The sequence below is a fragment of the Pongo abelii genome, chromosome 19 (assembly GCF_028885655.2).
Source record: "Pongo abelii isolate AG06213 chromosome 19, NHGRI_mPonAbe1-v2.0_pri, whole genome shotgun sequence".
NCBI lineage: Eukaryota > Metazoa > Chordata > Mammalia > Primates > Hominidae > Pongo > Pongo abelii.
The window spans coordinates 96,401,115-96,424,575 of record NC_072004.2 but is presented as its reverse complement, the minus strand read 5'-3'; the positions used below and the strand labels follow the sequence as shown (position 1 = coordinate 96,424,575).

Genomic DNA, 23,461 nt, shown 5'->3' with positions numbered 1-23,461 from the left:
AGCTGGGCGTGGTGGTGGGCGCTTGTAGTCCCAGCTACTCAGGAGGCTGAGGCAGAAGAATGACATGAACCGAGGAGGCGGAGCTTGCAGTGAGCCGAGATCACGCCACTGCACTCCAGCCTGGGCGACAAGGCAAGACTGTGTCTCAACAAAAAAAAAAAAAAGAAAAAAAAAAAAGAAAAAATCTTCTGTAGTGGCGCACCTGTAATCCCAGTGCTTTGGGAGGCCAAGGCAGGAAGACTGCCGGAGCCAGGAATTCAAGACCAGCTTGGGCAAATACTGAGACCCCCATTTCTACAAAAAGTTAAAAAAATTAGCCAGGCGTGGGGGTGCATGCCTGCAGTCCCAGCTACTTGAGGGGGGTTGGTGAGGTGGGAGGATCACTTGGACCAGGAGGTTGAGGCTGCAGTGAGCTGTGACTGCACCACTGCACTCCAGCCTGGGTGACGCAAGGTGACAGAGTGAGACCCCATCTCAAAAGAAAAAAAAACCCCTCCAAATAATTAATCATTCTATTTTACAATTGGTCACCCTACTGATTTCTGACATTCCTTAATTTGCAGAGAGAAGACACTACTTGCAAACACTCAGAGCTGGCGCAGGCTGAGCCGTACTGCAGCGCGGGGCTGAGCACTGCCGTTCACCTGCATCCAGAGGCCTCAGGGAGCCCACGTCTCCTCCCGGCATTGTCCCGGCACTGTCCTCCCAGGCCCTGCCTCCACCCCTGGGATGGCCAGGCCTCACCGCACACTTTGCTGGGTTCTGTGACGAGGACCAGCCCTGCACACACTGCCCCACAGGCCCAGGGCTTGGGGGACACCCGCATGGTTACCTGCACCTTCATCTCACGGTCTGTGTCCCAGATCCGGACGATCCGCACGTCTCCCGAGCTCATGAGGAGGCCGGTCTCCTGCTCCCAGTCCACCACCATCCCAGCTCCTGGAGAGACACAGTGGGACATGGCGTCACCCCGTGGGCCCTTGCCTTGGGCAGGCTTTGGGGCCTGCTCTGGGCAGCCATTTGGCCAGCGGCTCCAAGGTACCCCTGCCACCACCAAGCCCATCTGGTGGGTCCATATGCCTCATATGAGCTCCCGTTGGGGCCCCTGGTGCGCCCCACGTCCAGGCTGGGGTGACAATTCTGAGCTGGAACTCCCAAGTCCAGGCCAGGGTGACAATTCTGAGCTTGAACTCCCTAGTCCAGGCTGGGGTGACAATTCTGAGCTTGAACTCCCAAGTCCAGGCCGGGGTGACAATTCTGAGCTGGAACTCCCAAGTCCAGGCTGGGGTGACAATTCTAAGCTGGAACTCTGAGTCTTCCCCTGACTCGCCTATGCCCCAGGCATCGCTAGAGGGAGCAGAGCCTTCCAGGAACATCTAAGATGCCCACTGTCCGGAGCAGAGACTTCTGGGAACGTCTAAGATGCCCAACATCTGGAGCAGTGCCTTCCAGAAACGTCTGTCTAAGGTGCTCACCATCTGGAGCAGACCCTTCCAGCAACGTCTAAGATGCCTGCCGTCTGGACACCTGGACAGAACTGGCAGGTCTGGGTGACTTTAGGAAGGCTGTCAAGGCTTGAAGATGAGGGTCCTCCTTTTGGCCCTGTCAAAGCTGGATGAAGGCAGTTCTGAGACAAACAGGAGCTCGGCATGGGCCACGGGCAGGCAGCCTTCAGACAGCAACGGGCTGACTCCCGACGGCCGGCGTCAGCAAGGGATGGACGGAGAGAATGGGGCAAGGGCTGCCCTTTGTGTGGCAATTAGACAGAGCAGAGCAACCCCCACCTCACATGACAGCCTCTATTTAAAACCACATTCAGTTCTAAAAGTGTAATGATAACCATTTTAAGATACAGAAAAGAACACCATAGTAATCCTTGTACCCACCACTCAGCTCTAACTTTGTTAACATTTTACCATTGTTTGCTTTTTTTTTTTTTTCCTTAGAGAAGCATAATTTTAGACACAGTAAAAGCATCGTCTGCCCCTGCACCTGCCTGGGAGAGCTGTCCCTTGGGCTGAGGGCGCCTCCCAGGGGCTGCTGAGGTTTTCCTGCTTACGCATGCTCATCAACAACGTAACATGCCTTCCACATTTCAAAAAGTCTCTTCAATGTCAAAATGGGGCCTATTTTCTAGCAACTTGCTTCTTTAATGTTAGGCTTTGAGGATTTATCTGGCCCAAGACACACAGCTCTGGTTAACTCATTTAATCTTGTGTTACCTTCCAGTGTACAACTAACTCTGTCATTTGAGCTGCCCCTGGCTTTGTGAACCATGTCACAGTCAACAACTTCACGTGTCCTTGTGGGTGGAGAAGGAAGCGTCTAGAAACAGAACTGCCAGTCGTGTATCCTGCATGACTCCGATCTCCTCGGGGAATGCCATTTCATTCCCCAAATGGGTGACCATCTACACTCTCGGCAGGACACACACAAGCCAATGTCCCCAAATCCTTATCGACGTGTGGTGTTTGCCGTTTTTTTTCACGTCAGACAGTTGCACTTATTTTTATATATATTCTGTAACTCGTAGATACTGCAAATATCCTTTCTTATTCTGCCACTTACATTACAACTGTGACGTTTTTCTTGTGGTCATGTAGAAGTCTGTAGAGTCAAACCTATTGATGTCTTTACTCTCAATCTCTTGTTCAAGCTGTCTTTTTGTTCCTCACTGTTATAAAGATTTCCTCTTGATTTTTCTCTGAAAGGCTTTTACGGGTTAGGTCTCTCACTGTGATGTGTTTTGTGCATGGTGTGAGGTAGGGGTGTCACTGCATCTTTTTCTGTATGGCATCAGCTGTCCCAACACCATTTAGCAACATGGCTCCTCCCCTAGTGCGCAGAGGTACCCTGCCACTTGCCGCCCTTCTGGGCTCACTGCTGCGCTGAGGGCCCTGGTGCCTCTTGGCCTGGCTGCCCTGCAATTGCAGCTTCTTAATGCTGTCTGCGCCTCTTCAATATTGCCTTGGCTGGTCTGAATTTTATAAAAATCTCTCCTGGGAATATAATCAAAAGTGTATTAATAAATCCACAGATTAATTTGAGAACTGCCAATCTCCACAATGATGAGTCTTTTCATCCATGGGTATGGTGCTAGGAACACTGCATGTGCCTTTTATAGTCTTCAATTAGAGTTTATGCTTTGATCTGTGAAGAAGGCGCATTTGTTGGATTCATTCCTAGGTATTTTGCAGTTTTTATTCCCGTTGTCTATGATTTCTTTCTTTCTGTTTTTTTGGGATGTAGTCTCACTCTTTTGCTCAGGCTGGAGTGCAGTGGTGTGATCTTGGCTCACTGCAACCTCTGCCTCCCAGGTTCAAGTGATTCTCCTGCCTCAGCCTCCTGAGTAACTGGGATTACAGGCGCCTGCCACCATGTCCAGCTAATTTTTGTATTTTTAGTAGAGATGGGGTTTCACCATGTTGGTCAGGCTGGTCTTGAACTATTGACCTCAGGTGATCCATCGGCCTCGGCTTCTGGGATTACAGACGTGAGCCACCATGCCTGGCCCATGATGTTTTATAATTACATTTTCTAGTTGTTAATTGCTGGCATACATACATTCTTTATTTTACTTTTGAAATGCAGTCCCAGGCCAGATGTGTTTACATCTGTAATCCCAGCACTTTGGGAGGCTGAGACAGGAGGATTGCTTAAGCCCAGGAGTTCAAGACCAGCCTGGGCAATATAGTGAGACCTTGTCTTTACAAATAATAAAAGATTAGCCAATGTAGGCTGGGCACAGTGGCTCACGCCTGTAATCCCAGCACTTTGGGAGGCTGAGGCGGGTGGATCACCTGAGGTCAGGAGTTTGAGACCAGCCTGGCCAACACAGTGAAACACCATCTCTACTAAAAATACACAAAATAGCTGGGTGTGGCAGTGGGCGCCTGTAATCTCAACTACTCGGGAGGCTGAGGCAGGAGAATTGCTTGAACCTGAGAGGTGGAGGTTGCAGTGAGCCAAAATCCGCCATTGTACTCCAGCCTGGGCAACAAGAGCGAAACTCCGTCTCAAAAAAAAAAAAGATTAGCTGTTGCAGTGGTGTGTGCCTGTGGTCCAGCTAGTTGGGAGGCTGAGGTGGGATGATCGCTTGAGCCCAGGTGGTTGAGGCTGCAGTGAGAGCAAGACCCCATCTCAAAAACAAACACAAACAAAAAAAGAAGTGTAGTCCCTCTACTGTGATACACCTGAACCCAGGCAGGAAGAAATGTTCCAGCAGGTCAGAAGCACGAGCACCATGGTGGATCACAGGCTTTCAACTTGCAGCCCTGCTCCTCCGCTGGGAGGCCTTGTGACGAGTGAGGGCCGGTGTGTGACTGGGTGGGAGGGCACATGCTTCCCCGTTTCTGCCCAGAAGAGCCCAGCTCCTGCTGCAGCTGTGCAGCCAACAGAGCCTGAAAACACAGAATTGGACTTCCCCTCTCCCTCGTGATATGTTGTTACCTAAATTAATCACAAAAGATGCTTGCTGCCCACCCGGACATGCTCTTGGGAAGTGGCGTCTGGGTGACCGAGGAGGACACTGCCCAGGGTTCCTGGTGCATTCCTTTTAGTGGCTCAGTGCTGTCCTGCCTGGAGGCACGGCCATCCGGAGGCTCTGCCAGGAGGCCCTGAGGCCCCACTCTGAGACCTAGGGGCAGATCCACAAGCACAGAGGGCTTGGCTTAGCACAGACATTTTCCAAGTTTCTCTCTGTTTAAGCAAGGAACCTATGGGAGCTGGGTGTGGGGCGTGGGCCTCTGGTCCCAGCTACTCAGGAGGCTGAGGTGGGAGGATTGCCTGAGCCCTGAGAGGTCGAGGCTGCAGTGAGCCGTGATGGTGCCATTGCCTGGGTGACAGCAAGAACCTGTCTCAAAAATAGATAAATAAATAAGAATCTATGCGAAGAAACTGCTTTAATGAGCAGCAGGCCGCCTTCTGGGGTGGTGAGAATCTTCTGGAACTAGATAAAGGTGGTGGCTGCACAACTTGGAAAAATGCACAGGCCGGGTGCGGTGGCGCACACCTGTAATCCCAGCACTGTGGGAGGCCAAGGTGGGCGGATCACTTGAGGTCAGGAGATCGAGACCATCCTGGCCAACATGGTGAAACCCCGTCTCTACTAAAAATACAAAAATCAGCTGGGCGTGGTGGCAGGCGCCTGTAGTCACAGCTACTTGGGAGGCTGAGGTAGGAGAATCGCTTGAACCTGGGAGGTGGAGGTTGCAGTGAGCCAAGATCACGCCACTGCACTCCAGCCTGGGCGACAGAGTGAGACTCCATCTCAAAAAAAAAAAAAAAAAAAAAAAAGAAGAAACGAAAAAGAAAAAGAGAAGGGAGAGCTGCACGGGTCTGGGCTCTGCGCTCCTAGACTGCACGGTAACCTGGGGGGTAGCAGCCGTGTCCCAGGCACGATCCTCCTGGTGACTCTGCCAGGAAGCGACACCTTGGGTCGGGAAGAACAGAGAGGTGCCCTGGGAACAGCAGTGACAGGAGCAGAACAAACAGAGGGAAAAGGTGAGAACGGGCACATGGAGAACATTCAAGATGCCAGAAAACAAGAAACAGCCTCCAAAGCACCAGGGCAATGTGGGGAGCCTGGCTTGCATGTGCCTGAGCTGGGCGTGCCCAACTGGGCAAGCGGGTCCAGGAGAAGTGAGTGGGGGCTGGGGCAAGCAGAGGTCACGCCTTGGGCCTCCTGCAGGCTCCCTGCAGCAGAAGCTGGCGGAGGGCCTGAGCTCCTCAGTTCCAGGGGAAGATGAAACCTCTGCGGCTCCATGGAGCCCTGTGGTGACCACATCAGATGTGCGGTGGGTCCTCCGTGAGCACCTGACGAAGACAGAGAGCGCCATTTCTGTCTTCGGCCCTTGGCCATTCATGTGAGTTTGTTTATTCCCTTAAATGTAACACTGTGGAGGGAAACCAACCTGCTAATACCATTAATCTATCAAATGCCAACACTGGGTCCTGGTGACTGTGACTTTCAAGAAGAGGGGTGGCTGTGCTGTGGTCAGCGTTCACGGCTCTGGATTTAGGCAGCGTTACTCCAATCGATGACAAATAATTACCCTCAGGCCCGTGAGACGCCCCCCAGCAACCTGCTGGAACTCGGGCTCTCCCTTGACACCGTGACCTTGTTGGGTGAGTGCCGAGCCGGTGTCCCAGGAACCACTCGCCCACTTGTCCCTGCACGTGTGTCTGTGTCCTGGTGGCCTCTTCTTATAAGGACATGAGGCATATTGGGTTGGGGCCACCCTGGTGACTTGGTTAGACCTTAATCACCTCTGTAAAGGCCCTGTCTCCAGCAAGCAGGCCGAGGTACCCGGGTAGGGCGGTGACATGCCGGCGTGGGGGACACGGCATAGCCTGACCCTGGGCCTCAGGTGTCCATCTGAACCAGAGAATCTGGGCAGCTGTCCCTCGGCCCGAGTGTCCTGCCATGGAGGGGTGTAGTCAGGTGAACCCTAAGTCCTTTTTCAGCTCAGATTCTGTGATATGCCGAGTGAACTGGTTTGAACCAGTCCTGGACACATAGCAAAGCCGCAGCAGCAGTGACACACCCGCCTGCTGCCCACACCCGGGTTTCCCACGTCCTGTGCGACCTCAGGGAGCCCCGAGCTGTGCCTGGTGGCCCCAGCCCACAGCTGGCACGGCCTTCGGGGACTGGGGCCTGGAGCTCTTACGTCTGGCGAGACGCCTCTGCTGCCTTCCCCCGTGGTGACAGCCTCGTTCTCCGACCCCGAGACCCCTGAAGTGCAGCACAGGATCCCACTCTGAAGGAAGCACTGGGGGGTCTGGGCCGAGAAGGCTGCTTTTCTCCTCAGTGCTGCTTCCTGATCTGTAAGCTGGGCACCGCCATCCTGACCCGGAGAGACTGAGAGCCCATGGGGCAGCACAGGCCGCCAAGTCTTGTCTCCTGCAGTGTGGCCTGGTGTGGACGTGTGGATGCTTCTGGGGGTCTCAGGGACCCCGGGCCCAGCCGGGTGTGGACGTGTGGATGCTTCCGGCGGGTCTCAGGGACCCCGGGGCCAGCCGGGTGTGGACGTGTGGATGCTTCTGGGGGGTCTCAGGGACCCCGGGGCCAGCCAGGCGTGGACGTGTGGATGCTTCTAGGGGGGTCTCACGGACCCCGGGGCCAGCCGCGGGTGTGTCCTTCCAGCACTGCATTTCCAGCAGGTCTGAGCCTCGGACAGGGAGGGAAGTTTTCACAAAAGCAAACAAGAGAAAGGGCAAGGCAGAGCCAGGGCTCAGTCAGGCGCTCCCGTGCTGAAGACCAGCTCCTTCACGGCACCACTGCCTCTGAGCGACCCCAGGAAAACAGCCTGGAAAGCCTATCAAACAGTCATCTTTCCTCTGTAGCAAATGACACAGTGTCACCAAAATTGGTCTTTTGGAGACACACACAATGGCCGGTGAGTGGCCTGACCCCCAGGCTGGCCATCCAGCTGTCTCCCGGGACCCCTCCTGGATCAGGGCCCTGGGCTGGGGCTCACTTTTCCTGCCCTGCCCCAGTGAAGCTGTCATACCCCAGAAGAGGGTTGCCTCGCGGGGGAAGCAGAGCCTGGAGATCAGGACAGAAGCGACAGGAAAGGGCCCCCGTGGAGTGCGGGATGTGGATGATTTTTTTCGCTGGATGAAACTTAAGAACATGGCAACATTAAAAAAAAAATCCAACATTCAAGGCAATGTCCACCCTGGAGCTGCCCCCATGACGTCCCCTGAGGCATGTGAGGGTTGTTGGCATCTCCTGGGACAGGTGCTCAGACAGAAGGGCAGAGACAGAGCCACGCGACCTAGGGCAGAACCAGGGCAGGCCCCACACGGACGGCTGACCACGAGGTATAAGGCCACATCCACAGGCTACAGACAAAGACACAGAAATCACAAACTGGCAGGAGCCGGCAGACGGGGGACGGCAGGGTAACGCATTCACTCTGAGCATCGCCAAGGGCTGTGGGATCCATTGAAGGGCTATGACTCCTAGAGGCGAATGCTTGACACTGCAGAGGGGCCTCTGAAAATCCAGACCCCGAAGCCTGACCCCAGGAGCCTCCTAACTCCTGCCTGAGTCCTTCCAGAAAGACCTGCGTGGGCCTGCGCCTCGCCCCTCACCCAGGCCGTGCAGCGGTGCAGGCAACACACAGAACTGCACCCAGAGCTGGCACTGCAGCCACTCCGTTCCACCAGCCTGGGCGTGCCGGCGAGTGCATGAGTACCCAGGTGGCCATGTGCACCCCGACCCCCAAGGAGGAGTTAAATTTGGGCCCAAAGAGCGCGTGATGCGGGCCCTTTAGGCCCTGCCAGCAGTGATGCTGTCCCGAGCAGCACGTCTGCAAGCCAAGGATGAAGGTCGGGGACAGGGGCACCCACGAGTGGCTGACCATGCCCAGGGCTGGGACTCCGGTCAGGCAGTGCACTCAGGGCCCTGGGGCTCTCACGCTTTTGGGGACATCGGCAGGGAGCTGCTGCTTCAGGATTTCGGGGACTCTGAGGTGGAGCAGCCTGTTTAGAGACAGCCCCAGAAGGGCCTCGGAACTCTGAGTGTGTCCGCAGCCCCGGGAACACATTCTGCTCTGGGGAGGAGCCAGGCGGACCCACCTCGCGTCGTTGGCAGCATGTCTGAGAGCCCCTGCCACGCGGTCACCATCTCTGGGTTCTTTTCCAAATCAGCAAAATTCTTCCAGACTCTGATGGCACCATCGTCTGGGAAGGGAGAGAGGAAAGGATGTGCACCAGGCCCCTCGCTGGCCTGGCCTGTGCTCTGTGCCTGGTGCTAAGAGCCCTTCCTGGCAGACGTGCTGCAGTGACCCTGGGCGGCCAGCCTGACTCACTACCTGTGGTTCCAGATCTCTGGGTGCCCACCGACTGGATTCTGCCCTCAGATCCACATCTGGGCGAGCCAGCAGGAGGAGTTGCAGCCCGGGGGATGGGAGACCACAATCCCGTCCCACCCTGGCCACAGAGCTCAACTCTGAGGTTTGGCTGCCCTGAGACCCGGGGCTGCCCTTCCTCCCTCCAGCTCCAGGGCATCGGGTTCCCTGGCGGGGAGGCAGGCGGGTGAAGCTCGGTTGGGTGGGTGGGGCTGCGTTTTAGCCTCTGGTGAGCCAGCCTGTGCCAGGGAGCAGAACGAAAGGCCAACTTCACAGAGGACACCTGTATCCTCCGCCTCATTCCTCTCTGTGCTCCAGAGAGTAGCCTTGACTTGAAGGGACAATGCAGATGCCTGGGCTCTCCACCTAAGACGCGGGCAGGGACGCACCACCCTGCTCTTCGGGGCTTAGAATGGAGGAAACGGCCCTCTGCATCCTCCAGCAGACAGGCAGGGAGGTCGGCCTGGGTGTGGGGAAAGCATGCGGGTCCTCTGAGCCTTCCTGGAACCCCCCACCAGCCACTGCGCTGGCCTCGCCAGCCCCTCCTGTGTGGCCCTCAGGTGCTCTTCAAGCCCCAGCTGATTGCCCTGGTGGATGACAGCCTTGCCTCCACCCACCTGCCTGTCCCGCTCTGCGCTTTCCATCCCACACACCAAACGTTCCCAGTTTTGGAGCTGGAGCCCTTCTACTGCTGTCTTGAGCCCCGTCTGCAAAGGACCCCGGCCCTGCTCCGCGCTCGCTCTCTCGGCCAAGGAACTGCCCTCTCCCTCTGGTGCTCAGAGATGCTCACGTCTGGCCTCTGAAACTGTGGGCTAAGCCTGGCTGGTCCCTTGCCCCCCCGCCCCTGCCCCAACTATGCATCTCCTCCGGGTCACGTCTGACAGCTACAGGGACAAAGATGGGCTTTCGACATGGGTTGATGCTACTTGGTCCTGAGGTGGCAGTGCTCGGAGGAGGGGTTGCACAAGGACACATCCCCATGGCCACACCCCTCACCAGGAGCCCGCAACTGTGCTGAGAGGGCTGCGCACTTGTCAGCACAACCAACTCGACACTCTCAGAGGCTCAGGTATCCAGAGGCTGGGGCCGACAGGGACAGGCTGGGTGGGATCCGGGCGTCTGCCTTCACTTCCCTCAGCCGTGCTGGCCTCTCCCGCCTGCCTCCCGCCCAGCGCTCTCTAATCTCCACAGGAAGTGCAGTGTGACTGACAGCGACTTCTCATCAGCGTCAGGCAATGGACGCATGTTTTCAAAGCGCTAAAGGAAAATGACTGTCAACGTGGGGTAACTGATGTGGAAACGATCATTCCAAAGTGAGGGTGAAACTAAGACATTTCGGACCCCCTCCAAAAAAAACCCCCGAAAACCCAAGAAAACCAAAACCAGAGTGAGACCCACTACGGCAATGAACCACTGGTCAGCGACCATGACGGTCAACGATGTTCTTTTGGGTGCAGGACAGGACTGGAGGAGGGTGAGTGCCAGCTCTCGGTGGGGACAGCAACTGGCAAACGAGCCAGCAATGCCAGGAGACTCTGGCCGGGGAGGACCTGGCACGTGTTGTGGCTTGGGGCATCCTTCCCTGATTCTCGGGTGTCACGTGGGACCTACCGGGTCTCTCACAGGGGTTTAAGGACAGAGGCTGTCAGAGGCTTTTCCTGGTGCTGGAAGGGCTAGAGGACCGAGATGAGAAGACAAGTCCCTGGAACCCTCAAGGATGGGGTCATCTTTGCTTTCCTGTCTCTGCCGCTGAAGCCCTTTCCCTCATAAACCTCCCCACTTCTGAATGACAGTGGCCCTCACGTGTGAGCAGGGCTTTCTGTTAGACAGATGTGCAAACACATCTCAGGATCGCACACCCTCCCCGCCACTCCTCCAGACCCTGGCTTCCAATCCCGGCTGTGCAAACCCCGCTCACCTGTGGCCGTCAGCAGAAGCGAGCAGTCCTGGCCGTTCAGATACTCCATGGCAGTGACCCTCGTGTACCGAGGGTTCCCGTTGTGGAAATAATCCAGCTTCTCCCCTTTCTCCCAGTCCCAAAAGCTTAAGGGAAGAAGAGAGGAATAAAAAAGTCATTAGGAAACTGCAAACCCAAATGACAGTGAGATACCTCCTGAAACCCATTGAGATGGCTGCTATCAAAAAACCACACACCACAGCCGGGCACGGTGGCTCACACCTGTCGTCCTAGCTACTTGGGAGGCTGAAGCAGGAGGACTGTTGGAGCCTGGGAGCTCAAGACCAGCCTGGACAACAAAGTGAGACCCTGTCTCCAAACAAACAAACAAAGAGAGAATAACAGTGCTGGCAAGGATGTGGGAAATTGGAGCCACAGGCTGTGCAGGCGGGAAGGGAAGAGGATTTCCTGTGGAAAACAGCCTGGTGGTTCCTCCGAAAATTAAACAGAGCATCACCATATGGTCCAGCAATTCCACTCTGGGCGTATCCCCAAAAAACAGAAAGCAGGAACTTGAACAGATACTTGTACACCAATGTTCACAGCAGTGCTATTCACAATAGCCAAAAGGTGGAAGCAACCCAGGTGTCCATGAACAGATGAACGATAAGACAAAGTGTGGTCCATCCACATGGTGGAATATTACTCAGCCATGAAGAGGAAATTCTGACATGTGCTATAGCTTGGAGGAACCTTAAAGACACTACGCTGAGCCGAATAAGCCAGGTACAAAAGGCCAAATCCCGGGTGACTCCACTGGTATGAGACTCCTGGCGTGGGCCACTTCAGAGAGACAGCAAGTGGAACACTGGCTCAGGCGGATGCAGGAATGGGGAGCTGGTGTCTGATGGGGACCAAGTTTTGGTTTTGTGCGATGAGAAGGTTCTGGAGACCAATGGGGGTGATGGTTGCATAACAATGTGAATACGCTTAATGCCACCGGCTGTGCACTCAAAACGGTTAAAATGGCAAATTTTAGGCTATGTATGTTTTACCACAATTTTTAAAAAGAGAGGAAAAAGAAATGGAGGTGTGAACCACAGGGATTTTATAAACTCTAAACTCTAAAAGGAACCCCCTCCCACTGCCCTCCCCCGTGAAGTGGGTACTCTCTCCATCTCTAAGGGCGATATTTGCTGTGAGTTAAACTCGCTTCTCTCCTGGGGCACCTAGCATCTTCTTACTGCTTGTCTATCACATACTTGCTTCTGCGGGCAGGGCAGCAAGCCGGGCCCTCTGTGTAAGCCTCTATTACAAGTGTGATTGGGGAGCCCCTGCCACTCCCCTCTGACCTGCAGGCAGGACTCTGGACTGTCCTTCAGTGACAAGGACAGAGCCAGGCCCGGGGCAGGGAGAAGGTGAGTAGGGCCGTTTCTCAGGAAACAGTGCTAAGGGCCTCGGGGTGAGTGCCTTGTATCTGCTTTTCAAGGAAGAGTGGTGGTGATCAGGGATGAACAGGGCATCGCTGGGGCTGTTGGTCAGCCGGAAGGGAGGCCTGACAAGCGCGGTGCATACCAGATGCTGTCCTTGTCGGCTACGGCGATGCACGGCGTGAAGGGGTGGAATTTCACCACAGAGGGGACGCCGGGGTTCCTGTTCAGAAATATTTGGTCGTCCAATCTCGTAATGCCTGTCAAAAGAAACACACAAGAGTGGATCCAGGAGCCAGCATCTTTTCTCCCTTTTTTATTTATTTTTTTTGAGATGGAGTCTCGCTCTGTCACCCAGGCTGGAGTGCAGTGTTGTGATCTCGGCTCACTGCAAGCTCCGCCTCCCGGGTTCACGCCATTCTCCTGCCTCAGCCTCCCGAGTAGCTGGGACTACAGGCGCCCGCCACCATGCCCGGCTAATTTTTTGTATTTTTAGTAGAGATGGGGTTTCACCGTGTTAGACAGGACGGTCTTGATCTCCTGACCTTGTGATCTGCCCGCCTCAGCCTCCGAAAGTGCTGGGATTACAGGCGTCAGCCACCGCGCCGGGCCCCTTTTTTATTTTTTAAAGACAGTGTCCTGTTCTGTCGCCCTGGCTGGAGTACAGAGTGGTGCGATCATGGCTCACTGCAGCTCCCACTTCCTGCTCAAGCGATCCTCCCGCCTCAACTCTGCACATAGCTGGGGATATAGGCGGGCACCACCACACCTGGCTACTTTTTTTTGTTTTTTGTTGAGACAGGGTCTTACTACGTTGCCCGGGGTAGTCTCAAATTCCTGGGCTTGAGCGATCCTCCCGCCTCGGCCTCCTTAAGTGTTGGGATTATAGGCATACACCCAGCCAGTAGCCAGTCTTTTTTTTTTTTTTTTTTCTTTTTGAGATGGAGTCTTCCTCTGTTGCCTAGGCTGGAGTGGTGATCTCACTAGTACAGTGGTGAGATCTTGGCTCACTGCAACCTCTGCCTCCCGGGTTCAAGCGATTCTCCTGCCTCAGCCTCCTGAGTAGCTGGGATTACAGGCATCTGCCACCACGCCCAGCTAATTTTTGTATTTTTAGTAGAGACGGGGTTTCACCATGTTGACCAGGCTGGTCTCAAACTCCTGACCTCAAGTGATCCACCCACCTCGGCTTCTCAAAGTGCTGGGATTACAGGCGTGAGCCACCGTGCCCAGCAAGCCAGTCTTAATTTACAATAAATATTCACAATATTTACAATATTTACAATTAATTTACAATAAATATTCACAATAAATAAAGATGTATCTTATCATGGCTGACGTCAATACCTTGGGGACTTGAGAGGCGCAAAGGAAGCAGAAGAAAAGCAGGGACTGAAGGGAGGGGCCTGACCACCTGCTGAGGAGCAGGCACATCTGGGCTCTCGGGGTGACGGCAGCCACTGAGTACCCAGAACGAGGGCCTAGGGGCCCTGGCCACAGGGTTAATGCCTTTGCTCAAAACCCCCAAAGCTCCTGATGCCGAGCTGGATATGTGGAAGCCCCCAAAGCTCCTGATGCCGGGCTGGATATGTGGAAGCATTCAGCCAATACTTGACAGCAGTGGTCAGGTTTGTACAAATTTATCTGGGTTGGATTATATGAAGAAAGTGCTAAAGTTTCAGAATAAGCTCGGTAGGGCCAGGATCCACACTGCACCCAAAGTCCGGGGGTCTTTCAGTCTAGAAAGATGTTAACTATGAACTTCCTTGACCGAGGGATCTATTACAGAATCACAGATTTAACAGAAGAGGGGAACGTGGACTTAACCACTAGGCCCCCAAACACGAGCACTAGGAAGTAAGTGCCTTGTGACTCTGAAAGGCTTTGTTCTAGAAGGAACCATAAAAGGAAGCGAAAAATGCGGAGGGCGTCAAGATGGATTCCAACCCATCCTGGTGACTGAGAGGGCAGCTGGGGATCTGCGGGTGCATAAGCCTCATTGTCTGTTGCGGCGCCAACGACACAAGCTGGGCTGCCTCCTGGCCTTGGCTGCGTCACCTGCGTGGCCTCTGGGCAACCAGGAGGGTGTCTGGGGACCCCCAAGCCTTCCTCACCCGGAGACACAGCTCCAGGTGGTACAGAGAGAAGCCGCCTGGCTCTTACTAACCATGTCCTCACCCAAACTCCTGGTCTGGCTCAGAGGACCGTGGGCGGCCTCAAGTCTTCCTTGTGGGGAACGGTGGGCTTGTGCTCTGGCAGGAAGTGAGACAGCCACGTATAAAGGCGTCCCCAGAGAAACTCCCACCAGCCTGCACACTGGGACAACGCGGGGAGCCACAGAAGCTGGCGCCCTTTGCAGCAGGAGGAGCCCAGCCTCCCGATCCGGGGTAGAACCTGGGATCCAATCTGCGAGGTGGGAAGTGCACCAGCAGGACTCCAGCTTTGCGGGGAGGCCCTGTTTCCCGTTTTTTCCTTCTCACCCAATAAACTCTGCCCTTCTCACCCTTCAAAGTGTCTGGGAGCCTAATTTTTCATGGTTGTGTGACAAGGACCCCGTTTTTAGCTGAACTAAAAATTCCTACAACAGAAGGAGCCTACCGTCAGGGTGCAAGGTCAAAGCCACGCGACTTGGGCACTCTGCTGCAGGCCGCTCTGAACTGGGCTTAAGCACAGCCAAGGCCACCCACCCCCAGCAGCTGACAGCCCCTCCGCTTGTGCCTGGCACTGTCCAGGTGGCACCAGGGCCGCGGCGTCTGTGGGCTGAAGCCTCGCTGATGCTTGGTGTGTGCTCAGCACCTTGGGTGAGCTACTCTGTTTCCAACACTGTCAGTCCCCAGCAAACACCCAGAACCACGGAAAGGAGAGGAATGCTACATTACACAGGGAGGGGCTGCACTCACAGAGGCAGGCAGGCCCGAAGGCTTTGGTGCGGCGGCAACACCATGTTACCCTAGCAGTGCCTCCATTCTCAGCTGCAGGGAGTTTTGGACGGAGTTTGGGCATAATTCTAAGCACTGAAAGACAAAGGGAAGCCCCACCCAGCCCGCGCATTTGGTACGTTTGAAAATCAGTGCGTGACAGCCAAGGTTGTGAATGTCGCCCAGGAGAAGGCTGAAGAGCCGGGCAGGGACCTTCATGACACAGGGCTTTCCCAACCCCATCTCCTGGGCGACGCCGACTTCTCTGGTTCTCTTCCATCTACAGGCATCAGTTTCTCCTTTTTCTCAATGCTCACATCTTTCCCAGCACACAGTTGGCTGTTAAATGAAAATAAACGCCTGCACTGAATCCAAATTCCGAGGACAGAGGACTGGGAGGAGGGCGCGGCCTCACTCCTCAGTGACTCCCGGCACTACGCTCGCTGGCACCATGCCTGCTGGCACCATCCCCTGTGTCTTGAGGCTTCATTTGGTGGTGTCTCCAGCGGCTCAGCAGCTCCTCCTTTGTGTGTCTGGACAAACTCTCTCCCCTTTTTCACAAAGAGAACTCTCAACTCTGGTTTACAAATATATTCTTTTTTTTGGTCTAGAAATCTCGGTTTTGGGTCTTGAATGCCGGCTCTGTTTCACGCCCTGCTCAATTCTGACCACAGACTCCAGGCCAGAGCATCACCTTGGCCATCAGGGGCCAGCTCATCTTCAGATGTTGAACTGTGTGAGCCAGACTCAGCTCCCAAGCCTGTCTCAGGCAGCAGGTAGCCCCCGTATGCTGGCCATTGCAGCTAGCAGGCTGGGGTCCTAGAGAATCGCTAACCTCCAGGAAAACAGCCTCCTGTCGCCACCACCCAGAGACGCCTCATCCAGCAGGGTCTGTTCTTTCTGCTGGAGAAAGCCACCCTGGCTGCAAGGTTCAGCGGCGGCCGCCGGGGCAGCACGCACCGGATCGCAACATGCGATGCTTTAAACCTGGTCTGCCGTCAGCTCTTCAGATGCACAGAGGGCTACAAACAACCACAATTAGCTTTCCGTACAACAGCCACCTTCTGCGTTAATGCGAGATGAACCGCAGGCCTTCGCAGGGAGAGCTGCGTGGGAACGCGCTTCAGAAACGTTGCTGGTACCAGAAGTCAGCAGTGTCTTCGGTGCTCAGCGGAGCAGAGGTGTGACCCGGGCCTAGGCACGCTCGCTTAGGACGAGCTCATGGCGCCTGTGCTGCCTGCAGGCAGGGCCTGGACAGAGCGGGCAGGGCCCTCGGCTTTGGCAGGAGGGAGGGCATCTGTCCTACGGGTCATCAACCTCAACTTCAGAAAGTAACCCATAATAATCTCCAGAATTTTACAGGACGGAGATGCAAGGTCAAAACAATAATCCTGCAGACTGGGGTCAGAGTCCTTGACTTTTGATGGCGCTGATTTGGCTGGGGGCAGCTTGACGTCCCCCAGCCAGAGCTGGCTCAGTGGTGGGGGCCTGTGGCCACAGGGCAGGGGGAGGGGTGCGGAGACACCACTGCTGCTCCGTGCCCTCAGTGCCCTCGGTGGGGCCGCAGGGCTGGGCCTGGGCCCCTGTACTCTTCTGGATCCTGGGGAGAGGCCAGGGTCCCTGGGATGGGGCTGCCTGACACCCTCATTGCTGTGTTGACTCTCAGGGCCTCCCCACTCCCCACACAGTCTCTGTGACCGGGGCCGCCTGCAGCCCGGGTCTCTTCCGCAAGGAGCTCCCTCCGCTGTCTGCGGCAGCACACACCACCCCGTCCTGGGCTGCTCCCTGCCCCTCCACCCCGGGTGCAGCGGGAAGAGCAAACAACGAGGTAGGTGAAGGGGGCAATTTGGCATCTGGTGGCAAATCTGGGAGAAGGTTTAGGAAAATCATGACTGAGGTGTGGGGTGATAGAGCTGGCCACCATTTCAGGGACAAGGTGGAGGCCAGCTGAGGAAACCAGGGCCTGGCATTTTCACTTCCTGTTTCCAGGGAAGGACGCGCCCTCTGTGGGGCCTGGCGCAACGACACCTGTCCAGGTGGGGAGATGTGGGCTCTCAGAGGCCTTCCCTTCCGGAAATGTCAACATGCAAAGTTCCGCTTCCATGAGTTCCACCTGTGCTGATAATCCTGAGGGCTGGGGGCTGCCCTTGCAGGGGAAGAGGCAGAGTCCTCAGAGAGCCCTCTTCCCAGGAGGTGGCTGGGCTCCCATCCGGCCCCTCCTCTCCCCACTCTGGGCTGCAGAACCTTGAGGAGGAGCAACTTCATCTCCACCAGACTTGATGTGCTTATCTGCGAGGGAGGCGGGGTTGGGGGGCGGGTCTGTCGTGGGACAGTGGATGGCTGGAGAAGGTTATGTGTGGGCCGCGGGGGCCTGCTCACAGGGGGCCCTCCTCCCAGCCCCCACCCCCGGAATGAGCCCCTGACTGGCTGTGCGGGCGCCCTTACCCTTCTGGATGACTTGCTGGGCCTGTCTCCTGACGCGGCTGTTTCGCAGGAACCGCCACTCCCGCTCCTTGCGGATCTGACTCTCCAGGTCGTGCTCTTCTGGGATCTTCAACAACAGAAAACACCCAGTTAAGCCCAGCAATGAAACAGGGTTGTCTCTCAGTATCAATGGGGTATGGGTTCCAGGACCCCTCAGATAGCAAAACCTGTGTGGCTCAGTCCCCGATATGAAAGGGTGTGGCATCCGCGTACAAGCAGAACGTGTCCTCCGGCACACCTCAAACCCTTGCCAGCTTGCCCACCATACCTGATACAGTGTCAATGCTGTGTAAATAGCTGCTATGCCGTATTTTTAAAATTTGGATTGTTTCTTGTTGTATTGTTATTTTAAATTTATTTTTGTTATTTACATTTGTTTTTTTATCCAAAATTGGTTGAATCTGCGGATGCAGCATCTGTGGACATGGAGGGCTGGCTGTAGTTATTTTCAGATAAAGGCACCTCTTTCTCAAAGGCTGAAGGCTTTGGGCTTCTGGTCTGGCCAGCGCACCAGAGGCACGGGCTGTTGGTGGATCCCGCGTCTGCTACAAAACACATCGCTGGTCCCCTACCCGGAGCTGGGAGAGGCACTCTCCACGCCTGTGTTTGCTAGTGTGGGGGCTCTGAGACCCTCAAGTGAGTGGCCTGTGAGGCTGACACGTGTATGATGGGGAGCAGGGCCTTGGGAAATGCCTCCCCAGGGAACGGGGGGCACTGAGGTCAGCACTGAGCAGCAGGGCAGGGGGGTACCGAATGCCACTTCAAACACAATCAGGAGGCAGGTGCGCTCGAGGAGACAGTGCCTTTATTCTCTCTCCTAATGCCAGAGGGAACCAGGCAGCTGGCTGGAAGATGAGGGAGCTCACGAGACAGAAGTAAGACAGCTTCTTGAGAGGCCAGGCCGGGCCCTGAGAGGGTGCAGGACCTTCCTGGGCAGCAGAGGGGGTGCCGCTGGGCTCCCGATGGTGGAAGAGCTAGGAGGGTGCTGAGCTGCAAGCCTGGCTGGGGTTAAACTAACTCGTGAGAACTTCAGTGCCTTCCCTAATGAGACAGCTTCAGAAAGACCATGTTTATTTTCACTTGAAATATGCAGATGCTAGACATGCTGCTGCCCTCTCTTCCCTGAGCAAAGGTCTTCGTTCGCTTCAGGGCCTTTGTGTGCATGCGTGTGCGTGCGTGTGTGCGAGTGTGTGCATGTCTGTGTGTGTGCACACATGTGGGTTGGGGTGTGCACATTCAGCGTCTAGGAGAGGTCCACACTTGGCAAATACTAACTAGGATTTAATTGACTTTACGCGGGAGGATGGCCACTTGTCTGTGTTAAGCAGATGCATTTCCTTAAGCATACATGCCATCCAGTCAATCTGGCTGAGTGTGTTCCTTGCTAGGAAACTAAGACTTGTGAAGACCCAAAATATAAAATAAATGAAATAAACAAGAACCCTAATTCCTTTTGGCTAAAAGCAACTCTGTCTCGACAAAGGAAAAAGAGAGCCTGCATTAGTTATTAAAAAGTCGCTTTCTCTGATAGAAGAAATGGGAATAAAGACTATGGCGCATGGCCATGTTTGCATCCTTGTAAATGTGGCGGAGAAAGAAAACGGTTTCTCCATGTGGAGTTTTAAGCAGTCATTGTAGGTGGTTATTATGTGCAAATGCTTACAGAGCATTCTTTGTGTCTCTTCCTCCAATGCTTTGTGTCAGCTCTGATTACAAAACAGAAACAGGCAAGCCCCAAACCTTGCGTCTGACCCGGTGCTCACGGGTAGCTGTGGCTCAGTTCCCAGCATTGTATTGCTCTGCTTCCTTCTTTTTCTTCTTAAAAGTCACAAAACCACACTCGACAAAACAGCAACAACACAGCAAAAAAGACATCCAAACCCGGAAACAGTAACCACAAAAGGTGTCAAATGGCTCCCTCTGCACATTTTCTGATTTAGAAATAACCCCGCAACAGCAAATGGGATAGATTGTGGATTCTTAGCAACCGGTTTAACTTGATGACAATCCTGAGCTTATTAGAAAAGAAATGACAAATGATCAATAACATAAAACAGTAATAAGAAAAAACCCACAGTGGAAAGACTCAAAGCTGTGCAGGAACAGAGACATTGCACTTTAATGAGACTCGGGCTTCTCTGGGAATAAATTAGAGGAAGAGTCTAAAAGGCACTTTTGAGCGGGAAGGGAGAGGAACTGATGGGAATTCCAGCTCCTTGGCCTGGCACTCTATGGTCCTGGGCCTGAGCTCAGGCAAAGAATCCAGACGTGGGGGGCGGACATGGGGTGGCTTCAGAGCCTCAGCTCCAACGACAACAAAGACGACTGCAAGGTCGAGAGGGGGCCCGTGCCAGAACAGGGAGGGGCACAGGACGCCCGGAGACAGGAGCTGAGGGGTTTCGGGGGACCCGCACTTGTCCTGTTGCCACGGCACTGCAAGGGCCCTCTCCCAGCCCAGGGGCTTCTGCCCGTAGGGGTAGGGGCTGGCACTTCCCTAATCTGAGCTCTAGGAGAGAGCCCACAGCCTTCCCTTACAGCCCTTGCTGGGCTAGGAAGAGACTTCCTGAACCGGATGCGGTTCCGGAACCACCCCAAGTGTCTGTGTCAGGACAACCAGCTATGACCACGAGGGTCACAGGACAAACACAGGCAGAAGTGGAGGTGCAGCGTGAGGCAGGAGGGAGGGCGGTGGATGGAGAGGCCAGGGCAAGGCAGAGATGCCGTGGAAGATGCGGGCACCCACCCTGGGAAACCAGGATGTGGCCGCCGCTCAGCACGGAGGCAGCAAATGACACCGCAGCTCTTCATCATCGGCTCTGTCACCTCCTCTCCACCCGTTTCCCTTCAGGCTGAATAAAGGCTTTTCAGTAAACAAGGGCCCCGGCCCAGTGCAGGCTGAGCCTCCCTGTAAACACAGCTCCTGGAGGCTGCGGGTGCCGCTGATCCTGTTACATGATGAGGATCTTGACACTCCTGTACCTCTTGGCTTCCACTCAGACAGAAACCAATTACGATTCTGAAGCCTCCCACAGAGGCATCAGCTGAAAGCCAATGAAACACAACTCCTTTCCTATTGCAAAGAAAATCCTGGGGCTCAGGAACAAAGGGAGATTAGAGGGTCCTCAGAAGACTTACAGGAAAGCAGCAGTTTGGGGCAGTTTTGGGGTAAATTCTTATCCGGGGAATCTGGGAGCCCTAGAGCTGAGTCTTATTTGCAACCCCTCTGAATTTAGAAAGGTTCAGGGTGCAGGGGATAAAATTCAAAACAGGTACATGACTATCAAGATTGAGAAAGACTTGGGTGAAGGCAAAAGGGGAGAGGCACCCACGGGAAGACTGTTAACACATGAAACGCTCACACTCCCAGCTCCCTCCCTCTCCACCCGCTGAGCTTCTGATGACCTGAAGTGAGGGCAAATTTGCCTCTGTGATGTGCTTTTCCCCTTGACGCTTTTTATTATTTTCCCCACGGTTTAGCAACAAACTATCCCCCTCCCCACTGAACAATAAAGTCCCCCCTCCGTGAACAGAGGCAGCAGAGGCGGTGGAGGAGGAAGAGGTAGTGGTGTGCGTTGTGAGTCCACAGGCAACAGAGTTGATTTGATTCTGCCAGTGTCTCGTGTGCATTACGTCCAAGGACACAGCCTTTGCGTTACCACAAATTGCCAAGCTATGGAGGGGGGAGAAGCTCTGAATGAAGCTCGGAGCTTGCTATGCGCATTCACTCCTCAACACGGCATTTACATCATCTTTCATGCGACTTCAGCACAAGAGGGAAAAGAGTTTCTTCTCCCCGTAATATCAGGTTGACGAAGATGTAATTTACGTACAGTGAATTTCACCCTCTTTAGGTACAGGTGGAGTTTTGATAAATGTGGAAGATATAGAACAGTTCCATACAGTTTTGCCTCCCCTGGAATGTTGTATACATGGATCATACAGGATGTAGTCTTTTGAGCAGCTTCTTCCATTTAGCATGATACACTTGAGATGCATCTGTGCCACTGCGTTTATCAATAGTTTATTTAAATATTTTTCTGATGAGTCTTTCATTGTACAGTTACATCAACTTCTCTCTTTATGAGGTGAAGGAAACTTGGGTTGTTTCCAGTTTTTGGTGACTATGAATACAGTCACTATAAACATTCACATACAGGTTTCTGAATGAACATGTTTTTACTTCTCTTGGTGAATATCCAGGAGTAGAATGGTTAGGTTGCATGGTAGGCATACATTTAACTTTGTAAGAAACCGACAAACTTTTCCAAGGTGTCTGTAGCATCTTGTAGTTGCAGTAGTCAAGAATGAGGGTTTCAGATGCTCCGTGTCCTTTGCCAGCACTTGGTAGATTTTAAGATTCGAGACATTCTAACAGGTGTGTAGTGGGATATCACTGCAGGCGTCCGTACTTTCCCGTGATTAAGATCCTTAACAATGAGCATCGTTCCATGTCCTTATTTGCAACTTGTATATCTTCTTTGGTGAGGCGCCTGTAAAATCTTTCGCCATTGTTTTTTAATTGGGCTGCTTATTTCCTTATTATGGAATTTTGAGGGTTCTTTATGTATAACATCCGCAAGATCTTTATCTTATGTGTTTTATAATTTTCATTCTGTCTGTGACTTGTCTTTTCATTTGCTTAACTGTCTTTAAAAAGCAGTTTTTAATTTTGATGAAGCCCAACTTACCATTTTTTTTTTGACTTGTGCTTTTTGCATCTTATTAAAGAAACCATTGCCTAACTACAAGGTCAGAAATATTTTTTTTCTGTTTCCTTCTAGAAGTTTTACAGTTTTAGGTTTCACACTTAGGGCTATGATTCACTGAGTTAATTGTTGTATAAGGTGTGAAGTATGGATTGAGGTTCTTCTTTTTATTTTTTTTGGCAACTGGTTGTTAATTGATCCAGTACCAATGGTTGAAAAGAGTATCCTTTCTCCATTGAATTGAATTGTTTTTGCACCTTTGTTGAAAATCAATTGAACATATTTGTGTAGACCAATTTCTGGGCTTTCTATTCTGTTCCATTGATCTATGCATCTAACCTTTCACCAGTCCCACACCATCTTGTTTACTTTTTTTATAGCAAGTCTTGAAATAAGATAGTGTGAGCCTTCTAACTTTGTTCTTCTAGTTCAAAATTGTTCTGGTTATTTTAGTTTGCTTTTCCCCACAAATTTTAGAATAAACTTCTCTATTTTTACCAAAAAAATCCTATTGGGGTTTTGATTGGGGTTGCATTGATCTATGTATCAATTTAGGGAGAACTGGAATCTTAATATTATTGAGTCTTCTAAACCAGGAGCATGGTCTCCATTTACTTAGACCTTTTGATTTCTTTCTTCAGTGTTTTATATTTTTCAGAATACCTATCTTTCACATATTTTGAAAAAAGATTTATACTTAAGTATTTCATGTGTTTTGGTGCTATTTTGAACGGTACTGATGTTAAATTTCAATGTCCAATTGCTCATATGGAAATACAACTGATTTTTGTATAATGCTTTTTTTTTTTTTTTTTTTGAGACAGGGTCTTGCAGTGCTGCCCAGGCTGGTCTTGAACTCTTGGACTCAAGCGATCCTCCTTGCCTTGGCCTCCTAAAGTGCTGGGATTACAGGCATGAGCCACTGTGCCTGGCTGGAGCTTGTTAATACAATGCTGAGGACCTGTGAATCTGTGTTTTTTATTCTTGTGATATCTTTGGTTTTGATATCAGAAAAATGCTGCCTCCATATACTGAGTTGGGAAGTGTTCACTCCTTTTAATTTTCTGTGACAGGTTGTGCAGAAGTGGTATTATTTCCTCCTTAAAGGTTTGGTACAGCTGCCAGCGAAACTATCTGGGTCAGAAGTTTTCTGTGTTGAGCTTTTAGTTAA

General features: G+C 53.1%; 1 protein-coding gene across 6 annotated transcripts in view; it reads right to left on the bottom strand.

The window, feature by feature from the left end:
• RPTOR (regulatory associated protein of MTOR complex 1) overlaps nucleotides 1-23,461 on the bottom strand; it is a 415,958-nt gene that overhangs the window by 7,434 nt on the left and 385,063 nt on the right. For all 6 annotated transcript variants that reach the window (XM_024235062.3, XM_024235063.3, XM_054535892.2 and 3 more), the window contains 5 exons: nucleotides 17,546-17,651; nucleotides 12,328-12,442; nucleotides 10,774-10,898; nucleotides 8,584-8,688; nucleotides 833-939 (listed from right to left, as the gene is read on the bottom strand). In XM_024235062.3, coding sequence (XP_024090830.1) covers nucleotides 833-939; nucleotides 8,584-8,688; nucleotides 10,774-10,898; nucleotides 12,328-12,442; nucleotides 17,546-17,651 — 558 coding nt within the window. The remainder of the gene's footprint in view (nucleotides 1-832; nucleotides 940-8,583; nucleotides 8,689-10,773; nucleotides 10,899-12,327; nucleotides 12,443-17,545; nucleotides 17,652-23,461) is intronic.